At 41.2% G+C, this 13,483-nt stretch overlaps 1 protein-coding gene across 3 annotated transcripts in view; it reads right to left on the reverse strand.

Moving 5' to 3' along the window:
- Positions 1–13,483, reverse strand: part of tn (tripartite motif containing protein thin) — a 58,277-nt gene that overhangs the window by 21,019 nt on the left and 23,775 nt on the right. For all 3 annotated transcript variants that reach the window (XM_022797288.2, XM_022797289.2, XM_022797290.2), the window contains exons 5-11: positions 12,563–12,676; positions 12,223–12,402; positions 11,700–11,881; positions 10,906–11,134; positions 4,585–4,794; positions 3,587–3,750; positions 476–605 (exon numbers count right to left, since the gene is read on the reverse strand). In XM_022797288.2, the coding sequence (XP_022653023.1) occupies positions 476–605; positions 3,587–3,750; positions 4,585–4,794; positions 10,906–11,134; positions 11,700–11,881; positions 12,223–12,402; positions 12,563–12,676 (1,209 nt within the window). The remainder of the gene's footprint in view (positions 1–475; positions 606–3,586; positions 3,751–4,584; positions 4,795–10,905; positions 11,135–11,699; positions 11,882–12,222; positions 12,403–12,562; positions 12,677–13,483) is intronic.

A 13,483-nucleotide genomic window follows, 5' to 3' on the forward strand; every position in this document is an offset into this window, starting at 1 on the left:
ACTAGTCACAGGTGGCTAAAAGTAATCAACGAACTCATTTATCTCGTAAAATCAATTGCATTGATAACCTGCACCAAGATCCTGTTTTAGATCGCTTCAATAAATAAATAAATAAATCGTATATTTGATACAATTGAATGGCTGACCGATTAAATGAAAGTTCCAGTTATATAGGGCTTTTAAAAACACCTTTTTTCTAAGTAGCAATAGAAAATGGACAAGCCGTTACTATCGAGATCTACTTTGGTTTTGCTCACATTGTGAGATTATGACGCAATGATGTTAACGATACGAAGTTGACGAGCATTCTGAAGACTGCTACCCCACATGGGTCGTATTTACCAGTTTTAGAAATCCGTTGAATATATAGGATATTCAATGTCGGTTGTTAACAGTTCGAAGATGACTCTATATGTTACACGCCCATCTTGAATTCAAGCTTAAAATCCACCGGAAGCTAAACAATTATACTCACCCTAGACGGCTGTCGCAATCCATAGCCCTGTCTACGAGAAGTCAAAGCAGTAGAGGCCGTTCGCGACGGGTAATCGCTGACCGATGACGATCGATAAGGGTTGCGTTCCTCGTCGGGTTTACTGGTCATTCTGGCGGGAAATACGAGATGTGTCAGTTAGTAATCCAACAGGACCAACCCAAAAGACAAGATGCGCTATTAACTTCATAAAATAAACTAGTAAAAAATATTGCGGCTGTGTACGATAATTAATTGTGCACCTATTATTTTACAGCAGACCTTATGACTATAGATCGAGGGGTTTACCATGAAGCATTTTTACGCGCAGAAACCAACGTGATCTGAATTCTGCTATATAACAGCATAAAGATTTGTCGACAGAACTGTTAAGCAATCTAAGATTTTGGTGATGATATCTAACGACTGTTCGTTATAGGTGCGCGGGTGTTATTACAAAAGGCGCGGACGTTTACAAGCGTAATTAAATTCACTGAAGTTAATTTTATTCTTTTTAATATTCATTTATGGATTTGTCAAAATAGTCAGAATGAGGACAAATATGAGATTTAATCACATTTACTATTCTAATTGGATTGGGCACGAAAACTAGAACATTATTTTTTGTAACCTTCCAACGATTACCCTAAAACGCAGAGAAAGTGTGTGAAACGGTCATGATCATCATAACAATCAAACAATGTCAAGAGACTTACATGAAAAAAGATAAATATGTAAAATTTGCTTAGCGGAAGGATGCAGATCCAGCAAAAGCACTGCTTAGTTGATAGCGTACTTTGTAGCTAAATGTTTCTTATTCTTTTCGTACGTTCTCTTAACGTATAAAAACAACTCGACTTGTTGCTATTCGTCTCATTAACCCGCCAAAGCAATTAATCCATTTTGGACAAAAGTACTTACAAAATTTCCTCCAAGTTTGGCTATCAGTCTTTCTCATTTTTTCAACATTTCTCTGTCCATAGACTCTTTCCTTGGCCCACTTTCGGGAATGGGGGACAGGCCGGCCAATGGCAGCAGGAAACGTGACTTTTTTTAAAGCTTAAGAGACGACTTCGCACGCTTTTAGAAACTCATTTTGGCTGAGTGAGGCAAGGTAAACCGCGACAGCGGTATGAGTCATGGAAAAAAAGCAACCAAAATCTAATGAGCAACAGCAAAAATAGTGACAACTTCAACGAACGCACCTTTGCCAGCTCTTTGCTGAAGCGTTTATCGTTATACATCCAATGGCAATCGATATTACCATTACCAAAAACATTGTCATCTTCTAATGAACAACATAAGAATCAGCAGCTGTCGTTCCTTTTGGGGTTATCCCACTTTCAGCTACTGTCTGCATGCTGCACGCATAGCCGTACTATTGTTGCAGTTGCTCCCTTCTCCCTGGCAGATAATTGAAAAGGTGGCTGACAAGGTTCTCGTCTAGTCGTCATATACAGAGAAAGAGTTAAACCGTAGAAAAGGCGCATAGGTGGAAGGGACGTATCGGCTTTCGCTGCTGCTCATTTCGGTTAATGCTGCTGCCGTTGGTGATTCCCTAGTTGCGCCTCCGTGAATAGGACAGAATTCAAGGAAGCATAAAAAAGTCCATGTACGTTGTTATTGGTTTTAGGTGACACCCATACTTTTCATTAGTTCCATACAAGCGATAATTTACCAGATTTAGCGCTTAGCGTTGTTATTCGTTTGCGTCACGTATTGAAATACGCACGCGCTAGGTGACTATTCGGTGGGTCTGGTGTGTGCGCATCTGGTTTGTCCTAACCCACGTCCCGACATAGAACCGACGTAGAAGAAGCACCTTTTGAAATTTTTGTCACTATCCACCTCCGGATCACGTTTAACTACGTCATTTCACTCCTCATTGGTGGTATACCTTCACCACATACTTCAGATGCTGCCCGGGCCGCCGCTACACATTTAGAGAATACAAGCTAAAATGCCGACGAAAACTAGACTAGCATAAAAGTGACCGACATTCAGCGAGCTTTTCTTGCTCCTTTTTGACTGCTGGTGCGGATCAAATGAATGAAGGTTAGCTGTCGACAGTTTCGCAGCCGGTCTACCGCAGCAGCTGTCAGCACGGGAAACCAACACAGGCAAAGGATTAAAAGGGATGCGTAGGTATGTGGGGCCGAAAAACCCAGCTGGGTGGCGATCGCAGCGTTGTGCCAACAGCAGTTAAAAATGTATAGTGCTTGCACCAGTCCATACGAGTACCGACGTGGAGAATTCTTGATTAAGAAATACGATTACAACTAATGTACCGGCGACCAACTGCTGTCTGCTGTTTAAAGCGTTAGGCTCGTCGCATGGCGAAAACCGCTGATGCTGGGACACTGTGGCCACCAACACTTCTCTTGGTTTCCTAGACAAAAATAACTAGACGTATTTCGTCCCCATGTACGTCTGTACTTCCATTGCCTTTTCTGCTTTTATCTCTCCTTCTTTTTCGAACGCCTTGCATTCCTTGTGATCGCCACAATGTTACCATATCCATGGTTCCCCTATGACACGGAGCTCTACTAAGCAGGCACTCTTGTCCTTGTGTTCCTTGTGGAACGCCTTCATAGAGCGGTAAGGAATCTTATCTCGCTAATTCTCCTTGCAAGGTCTTGCGAGGAGAATTCCAACGCATGTATGGTGTTTATGTACGTGTTAAGTGCAAAGCATAGAACATTTCTACAGGTGTGTACAAACGATTATTGAAACAAATCTAGAGAAAAAAAAGTGGCACCATATTGCAGTACGAGCAAACTAATTTTTAAATTAGATTGTTTACCTCCTCTCTTCGAATCGAACTCTCGTCAACATAATTCAAAGTAGGAAAGAAAAGCACTTCGTCAATAACTCTAGGTAACCCACCGGTTTTTGTCAAAAGTCCATTTATAAACTGTAACAACGCCTATGGGGAAGAAATAGGGTATGCATCTTCAGATTATTTGTTGCTCGATTCTATTTAATTAATGTGGCTGAAACCCTTGAATCCCTATTTTCCAGTGATATCTGCAACGCCATCACGAAACTAGCGCATAAAGGCTTACAAAAAAATATTTTTTTCAGCGAGTGAAAATACTGGTTGGAAACGGCTACCTGGAAAGTGGAGAGTCCCTTGAAGGTGTTGTGCTTTCTTCGAGGTATGTTCGGCGGGATCTTACGGAACTTGAGTCACTTCCTCGATCGTCGTCTAGCGAAGGAGTTCGTAACGTCGCCGTCGAGTATTTTGAAGGCTCTTCATGCGCCGACTGAGATGTTACCTGAAATGGGAAATACAATGCCTGCTTTTTGGGGTACCTTCAGTACAAACACGGCAGTAAGTAATATCCAAGTAAGCGATATTTTGCATTCGGTCTTACTCAAAAATCTCTCAAAAAAAAACTCAAAAATGGCAGCAGAAACCTTTCTATGTCAGCGGGAATATATCTGACTTCCAAGTTTTGATACTGCGTCATAAAGGTCACCCAGAGTTTCGTCAATGCTGAGACTTTTTTCATTCCGTTTATATTTAATTGCGCTTTTGGATACAGGCAAGGCTTTTATTTTAGAATGCATTGCTAAGACATACGCTTAGAGGACTTAGAAATCAATTATCCCGTTTAGCGCTTATCTACTCTTTCTAACGAACAAAGTTCTTTCATCGCTGACAAAATCCGTTCAACGTTTCAACTTTGAGTTCGGCGAGTTACAAATTATGTACATATAGAATCATGCTTCTGCTAAAAATTAAGCTAACATTTTAACATAAGACACAACATAGACGCCACGAACGCCAAAAAGTTTAGACCCACGTCTGCGTTTATGTAAGGTTTCCACTTTTCATTCTGCAAGGTTTATTGTCGTTTATTGTAGTTTATCCAAAAGTGGAAAGCTACGAAACAGTTAAATAACCACATTCTTCTGTTTTCCACTATAACTAATAGTTATACTATATTCAATAGCTAAAAAATTACATAACTGGAATATCAATTTTATGTAGAAGATATTGAATAATACGTTTTCTGTGAATGGTTGTTGTAGTATTGTGATAGCAAACATCGAGCCGCGGGTTAGCATACGCCTATATGTCGACCGGAAGTCGGCCGAATACTCACCGTCGATACGGGTCCGTCTTTTCTTGTATCAGGTCTTTCGTCTCGCGCGGCAGACTCGGATGCGTTGGTCCCGGTGCTGTTTCCGCTACCGCCCATATTGGTCATTCCTGCCACGGCTAAACTTGAGTCGGCCGATTGATCAGATGGGATTCCGCCTCGTTGTTGCGTGTGTTGCTGGGCACGCATACTGGCCATTTGGTGCTGCATCCTCTACAAAGAAATGTCACCAAGTTGGGAGATAGCACACGAAGTATGATTGTATGTACTGATGTACATACACATATTACATAGTGGAGGTGATAACGTTTATTCCAGAAAACCGTTCAGTGTTACATAGCTACTTCAATTGCTTAGAGGAGGTGCTCCCTCTCTGGAGGAGCGCTTCTAACCATATCTGTTGGCTAAACATTGCTAAAGCTAGTTCTTTCTAAAAATGTGTACCAGATTCGATTTACTGTTAAACTTGGCCTGCTGTCTTCCAACGCGAAACTGAAGTATTGTAACATCAGAGTCGCATAAGAGGCATGAAGGAAGCTGACCTCGAGCGAACTCTACTGATGTCGTTCCTATGTGTATCGAACTTTAACCCTAATTCTTGAATAACAAATGGCTTAGGATAGCTTTAAACGCCTGGTCACCACTAGCTGCTAACGTGGTATTATAACTTGTGTATTCTGTTACAGCTTTAATAGTATTGATACGTGAACAGCTTTAAGATATACACATGGACTGCAGTTTTTCAAGGCTGTTAAAGTCGAGACTGCACCCGTCTTCTAATGTTATATTATAATAATAGAATATAATGTTATATTCTGTAGAAGCAGCGATGTTTTTTTTTGGTTTTTTTGACCATTTCGGCATACAAACAAACTGCCTAAATCAAAGTACTAAACCACTTGTTTCAGTTGGCATTAGCCTTCTTCGTTACGTTCGTACAACTGTTACCTAATCAAATACACATTTACGTTTCCATCCATAAGTCTAGCACTATGATCATCACCTGATTCATCGACTTCTTAACAACTGATGGCATTTAGAGATAACACCTGTACACAACTGCTACAGTTCCTTTGCAACTTGCCTTCCTATAAGCACTTCGGACTGTATCGTGTCTGCCTTTCTTTTCTCCTATGCTGGGTCGCAGAAGACGCGAATCCCCCTTCATTTGCCCTTCATCCTTCTGGCAACTTCTCGCATTCTGCTGCTGTTATCGCTCGTAGAAAGTTACGTTCCTGCTATCCTGAAGGAACGTTTTGAACTTGCTTGTACAATGCACTAGGACAAACCATACAAAGATGTCTACCAGATTCACAAAGCCGTCCGCAGCAACGTTTCTATGCGCGAACCGCCCTGGCAACCATAATCTTACTACGACAACTTCGCTTTCCGCTGCTACCATGATTACTTCCACTGTTACCTCCTCATTTCGTCTAATATAACACTCGTACTGCAGTTAGAGCAGCTGCTTCCACCGCAGACCTAACGCGTAGTCACCGCTACGTAGTGTGAATCACACACGGCAAGTATACGAAATACGAGCGACAACGGGGTCAGCGAACGAAGTTCCCATTATAAATATTACTGCTAGCACATGCCCACTGCCGCAACGGGATCGTTACAACCTTTTTGTTCGCTTCTCTGCTATGCGCTACTTCTATTTTTGCTGGCGCAGCAGTTTTTGTATTAGATTAGATCGTATAATAATCTGCTTGTTGATGCTATTGTAATTATTGTTGTTGTTGTTGTTGTTGCTGTGAGTTGCACTATTGTTGTTTCATTGTTGTTGCTACTGATCGGCGACAATCTCATTGTGTTTCCTTTTGCAACAGCAAGAAGCGGGGGCGGCGATAACAGAAGCGTGAACAGCTTCTACCACGTCCGCGGTACTGTACTGCTGACGCCAAACCATTGCTATTTAACCGACAGAGCAACACAAGGGCAACGAGGAACTGTAGTTGCGACTGAGAACTATTAACATTTGTGGAGCCTCCGCCCCCCCCCCCCCCCCGATAGCTTCGTCTCTTTCTATATCTTTATTATTCCCACAGAGTTTGCTGTTGACTCGCTTTTGCTGCTTTATCGTCGTCCTTCCAGCCGTGCTTGCGCTTCGCGAGTGACGCAGTTCCGCATCTATGTTTGCAATGCTGGCCTTGCAAGACAAGCCAACGGTGACCGAATTCGTTGGGGATGGGCGGCAGGAATGTATGGAGTTGTTGACAGAGGTAAACTTCGTTCTTCCTCTCATCTCTACGCCGCACAAGGCCTCGACATGGAAAGGAAGACATTGCGATGCCATTGTAAGAGCTTCCTCTTCTTCGTTGTTTCGCGCCGTGGAATCTAAGTCCGCAATCCGTCGGAACAAGATATAAAGTACACGCTAGCACCAACGGGAACGCACAACTAACAACACGCTGCGTCTCACTAGGAATATAGTCAATTCCAGACCCTGTATACCCCAGCATTAAACAGTTCGCCGTCCTTATTTGCCTCGATCTCATTCACTGCCGTCGCCACCGTCTGTTGCCGCCTCCGCCAGCGTCGTCAGCCCAACCGGAACATTGTGGGGGGCAGCGGTTTCGGACGCGATGAGTCAAAACTATTGAGTTTCACTATCAAACAAGCGCTTCTACGGTTTCAACTGCCTTCGGACGATTAGCACACCGATGAAGGAAGTGAATTGCTGGCAAAGCCTCTAGGCTACCGATCTACCAAGCATTGGTTCACCAGTCTTGTAAATAATACCGCAAGCAAGCTACGCCTTCTCCTGATTCAACAGCAGAGAGACGGTCTAATAACTATTCCCGTATCCAGTCATCGTCCTTTCGAAGACCACTGAATACTACTGTTGACTCGGGACCACGTCGAATATACGTGACGCACCAGAGTCGTGACGACAACAATGGGCCAAAGAAACTGGCTAGTCGGATAAATAATATCAGCTTAAGGACCACTGAAAGCGCATGGAATACTTGCTCACTGTCGCATTCTGCAGTATAATGGTCACTAAGATTCCGTTAGTCTTGCACTGGATATTTATCAAATGCGCAGTCTTTGATCGGAAAGAAAAAATATCATACTGACTCACGCATACGTATTTGTATTTTATATCAATGTAGACAAACCATTTGAGTAATAACCCTGTTAACCTATCAGTATTAATAACTGCTAAACTAGTTGAAAATAAGTACATAATATGCAAGTTTATGAAGTTCATATATATTTGTGTTTACGGATCGAAAAACTCGAGTAACTTAAGAACTACTCACTATCAATAAAGTTTGTTAATATTTGGCGAGTATTTACACCCACAGTTTAGCTATCCACGATTACAAGTTGGTTGAGTTTTATCAGAGAATAATGTGTCCGAAGACAAGGATATCGTTTAGTGCTGCTCTATGATTAAGATTTTGTTTTTTTTTTATAAAACAAGAGCGCCAGTGGAATATACCAACGATTAATAAATAACGAAACCACGGCTCATTGCTGGCACAATCATTTTAAGGGAAGTAAACAAGTTGAAATTTATAAGAAGGCGATTAGATTTCAGGACCTAAACGAAAGAACGAGTTGCTGTTATCACGGAAAAAATATAGCACAGATAATGCACATTTCTCGGCATGTATTACGAAAAATAAAGATATAGGAGATATACAAAATGATATGATAACCGTGGTAAAACGATAGAGGAAGGTCCTTTAGAAGAGAAAACTATTCAGGTTGAAATGCCAAATAAATCTGGATTTAAGTTGATACTGATATTTGCAATGGACGTCACGCGCATTTGCGATCACGAGATATTGCAAGTGAGGGAATCGATCAATGTTGCCAGATATTTCAAACTCCTGAAGAATTCCATGATTTTGCGGTACGGCAATCAATAGCAGACAACGTGGCTCTTCAACAACAATGCACGACCTCATCACCACGATTCAATCATGGCCTGAATCAAGGAAAACAGGATCAGTCTCCATATTTTTCAGATTTAAATTCGTGTGATTTCAAATGCTTCCAGGCCTTTTGTATAATGGAACCTACCATCGATCCTTTCAAACAAGAAAGCGAACAAAAGAAATACATAGGAGGCTCATTGAGAGCTCAGTATGTCTAGTACATACTAAAGTGTTCTAGCCTTTATAGTTCTGAAGTTTTTTGACCTCCCAAAATGGATCCGGACTATATATATGTATATTTTTTTCGTACGCTTGATTTCTAAGACTGCATCTAAACAAGATTAGATGTCTAAATGAAATGCTTTTTATGTGCTGGAACGGGACACCTAAAGGTCATGTTCATTCAATATAGCCACTATCCAACCTCAACTTGGGATTAACTTTTACCAATTAAATGTTTAACTAGCCTGTTTTAAAATCTGCAAATAATATAATGATAGTATAATAGTAGTTGGGTGTTAAGCAATACTAGCAGATGCAAACTCGCTAAAATATATCTAAATCCTATTGTGGATCTTCCGGTTTGCCTCATGGAGGTTTCCCTTATATTTTTAAAGACCCTCATGAAAACTTATAATAATGTAACTAGTGATAATATCGACTCTAGGCAGAGAATAAAGTTCCTAATTTTAGTGGAAGCTGGACCAGAAGATTGGACAATAGCTGATCTTCACTTGATTCCCTAAAAAACCACGCATTGCTGTTCACCAAGACAAATTTGTTGTTCTGTTTCAGAAAGAGCCGGCTTTTGCGTTGTTTTAGGAGTAGCATATAAACATATGCCCATATAACAAGCAGCTCTCCAAAATTTTTAGGCGAGCCACGCTGTATATATATATATATATATATATGACAAAAAGCGCTCGTGAGGTAGGGCTCAAGAAGAATGTTCGCCTTTATTTGCCTACGCATCAAGTAAACTGGACCATATATTGTATACAACATGCCATAAATACTACTGAACAGAAACTCTAGAACGCCTGTACGGCAGCGTTGCATAAATGTAAATATTTGTTAGATTGTTCTACCCCAAGGGGAAGCTTTAGCTGGAGGCGAGAGTAGCTTGATCTTGTAGTGAACGCTCTCGCTATGTGGAAACAACTTGTTAACATCGGATCTTTCACCATCACATTATATGACGCACCGATTTGTTTAGTCTCACAAGGAGGCCACCTATAGTGTCATCTTGAACGCTCCAGTGGCCAGACCAAACCCCAGAAAGAATTGGGAGAGAACGCTTCGTGCACTGGGGGAAATAACTTCACAAGCGATACGAACCAAGAATTGCGTAATCTTCCCATCTAGTCGACTTCTGACACTGCTGTGATATTGACGCTGGGAAAAATTTTACGAAAGTTCAGAATGAACCCAAGCCAGATGTCAGATTGCATATGTTTTTTGCGCATACACGTACATACTGGGTGCATAGATGTGCTATAACTGCTTGCGGCTAGGAAAGAGAGGAGTCTTTTGGCGTATCCAGCGAGTGGGCCCGTTACGAGATATGGGTTTTCAATAAGAGTGATATCTAAGCACCGTTGTTGTCAGCGGCTGACACCACGTGCGAATCGTACATAGAGATACAGAAAAGTGGACCAGATAAACATGATACGGTAGAATGCAATTTGATTTTAGTCTGACTTTTCTCCTTTGCGTTTGATTTTAAATGTAAGTTGGCAGAATTCTGTACGCCAATAGGGAATTATCGAAAGAAGAGTCTATCGTACCATGATAAAGCCTCAAGATGTAGTTTACTTGTTGCTGGCAGTAAGGAGTTAGTCGCATAAGAAGTTCAGTAAAAAGGCTGTGTGAAGACCTAGATTTGTTGGCGATGGCAACGGAGGAAATGGTCCACAGTTGCTGCAAAGGTACAGAATTAGTTGCACACTTACGATATTTTTATAGCTAACAGCAAAAGGAAAAGCGCCAGGGAGAATATAGCATAAAATCTGCAGTAAACGCTTAATGAGATCAACTTTTCATAACCGACTGCAACGGCCAAAACTACGGCTGACAGGTGTACGTTTCAAGACGATTGAAGGGTATATACCTTATCGTCTTGCCGCCACTGGCTAAAAGGTTCGTTTGAGCTGCCGTCAGTCGAGGTTGTCATTTCTAGCCATTTAGGAGTTTGGTAAATTGATACACGGTCTCAACTTCAACCCGCTTACCCACTTCACTAATTTCAACCCCCTTTCGAAGTTTTCGCTAAAGGATTGTTGAGTTGTAGCTGTCGAAATCAACACTAGGCATTGATAAAAGCGATAAGAAGTGGGAGACGCACGCTGAAACGAATCCATATATATACGAGAAAGGGCGATTAACGAGCCTGGCTATCATTTGAACTCTATCGTAGCATACCATCACTAACCTGTTGAGCTATCTGTGTTAATTTCTGCTGCTGCTCTTGCATCCTTTTTAGGTTTTCCTTCTCTTCCCTTTTTGCCTTGGCCTTCTTCTGGCTTTCAAATACGCGCTCCATAAACCTTCCCGAATCTTCGATTTTTACTATACCGCTGAGAGGAGCCCGGGCCGCACCATCAACATCGAACACCTTCAGAAGCTGTTCCGGCTCCTTGATCTTATCTTCTTCAAATCGACTGTAAATGTAAGAATTGACGACATACAAAATAGTCTTCTCTGACGTAATTATAGTATATATAGCGCACTTTAAATGCTCGTTCGAAGACATATTCGTTCTAGTTACAACGACATGTCTCAACAAAAAATTTTCGGTGGGTATATACTATAACGACTTATCGACTTACGGGAAAAAAATTAAGAGCAGTCTACTAGAGTACACGTCATCAAAGGGAAAAGACACCTCTACGCTTGTCTCTAAAAGAGTTTGATTTTCGTCCCTTCCACCGCGCCTGTCCTATTCGGAAACTTACTACCCCTTAGGTCTATGAACTACGTATTCGACTCTATACAGCAACTTTCCTTTTGTGAATGGGTGTCGTCATTCTTTGCCTTTCCCGGGGTGGCGTCGATGTTGATGTGCGTCAAAACCACGTCAGATGTGAGGAATTTACGTATGTTTTTAACCCCAGTGGCATTCATCAACCAGGCTTCAACTAATAGTCAGTACAGGTTCTATAAATTACATTCTGTTCCTCGTTTGGATCCACCTTCAATAGGTAGAATTCTGCTAGCGGTCCATACCTTGTGGCCGTTTGAGGCCGCATCATGCTTTCCTGCTCCTGAAGTAGATCGCGTACATACTTCGATTTGTATCCGCCATGCCGCGAACTTCCGTGGCTGTCATCGTCGCCGAGGAGGCCATATCGACGCAGGATATCGGTTTTCCCCTGGCCTCGCTCCTCGTTATCACTTGCACCGTCCCGCTGAATCAAATTGTGATAAATAAATTATATGCTAAGCTACTCTTTCAAGTGTGGCAAATTATAAAATTTCCTTATAATTTTATCTATAACGTACTATGGAATCTAGCATTGTGTTTCATTTCTGCCCGAAACTGTTCGATCATTACTTCTTAGAAGGGCAGGGAAAAATCAAACTCACACTTGAACTGGGTATGTTACAGTTAGACGCATGTCTATGTATGACAACCTACTTGTTAATTTCATACGGTAGGTGTGAAGGAAGCATCGATGTCGATTGTATTAAGGTTCTGCGATTAACCTACTAAACATGAGAGCAGTACACATAACTCGTCTATTCTTACTTGAGATATATCCAGCATAGATCTGGAATCGACCTTCTTAAACTGGCTTGCTAGCCTGTGATCAGACTGGGAACGCATCAAGGCATTGGGTAATGTCTGACCTGCTGGTGTGAAAGATTGGTTTACGCTTGACGAAGGCTGAATCTTAAGTTCCAGTAAACCAGTTAGGATTTTGTGAACCTTGAAGCCACCAACCAGAATATGAATTAAGTCATGATTCGCTATTACTAATATAGTAATTTATTATATTATATAAATATAATATATAATTACACAATCTCCATGATATAGGAATCTGTAGAATTACAAAATCTTGGCCAAAATTCTCTAATCTAACTACCTGTTCAGTGTCGGTGAGAATATTGAGACGCACTCGTCTTCCATAATCGGTGGTGTCTGCGTCAAAATTTCGAAGAAATTCGAGCGTTTTGATAAAAATTTCTTTGTATTCCACCTACAGACAAAGGAAACAATGGACAAATATAATTATGCTATTTTTCTTAGATAATTTCAAAGTTTCGGTTATGTGACTTTCAATTTTACCTGTCTTTAAAGTGCGCCTAAGTTTTGCCGCCTCCTATGTTATATACATGCTTCATCATATATAGTTATATACATGCATCAATGGGATTTTTTTATACGATTTAAGCTCGTTTTTTCATAACTGATGATTCAGGTTTCAGGTAGACGCGATTAACTTGACCCTACGTATCAACTGATGCGGAAGCTAGTAAATCCTAACATATACATTTCCGGACTTCTGACACAAAAACCGAAGCGCCGTACCTGTTGTTGCTAAACTAAGATTTATTTAATATAATAATTTTACTGGAAACGTATTAGATCCGCAGCTACCATTTGAATGCTCGTAGAAGTCTCGTAAATAAACGAATTCGCGCATTTACCATGGTGAGTTCAAAAAAACACCCGCGTTACTTAGATTTTCAAGGGGACAGACCTCGCTGTGAATGTACGAGGAAAACTGAATTTTGGTAAATGTAGTCTGAGGCATGCCAGAAGGAGTCTATTTGCAGCGAGTACAAACAATTTACGTAGAAATCCTTAACGAAAGCAATGGACGAATCACACGCGCTTCGACCGTGGTTGAATCTCGTGCTCTTTGCTTTATCTTCATTATTGGTTTTCTAATGATCAATAGGAATATTTCAAATATAAACTTTACGATGAGGCAATTAGATGTACTTTGTGAATATATGCCTTATTGACGCACGCCTGCGCTCTACAAATCTCCGCGGTACTA

Source organism: Varroa destructor, unplaced genomic scaffold (assembly GCF_002443255.2).
Source record: "Varroa destructor unplaced genomic scaffold, Vdes_3.0 BEIS01000003.1, whole genome shotgun sequence".
In the NCBI taxonomy this organism is placed as follows: Eukaryota; Metazoa; Arthropoda; class Arachnida; order Mesostigmata; family Varroidae; genus Varroa; species Varroa destructor.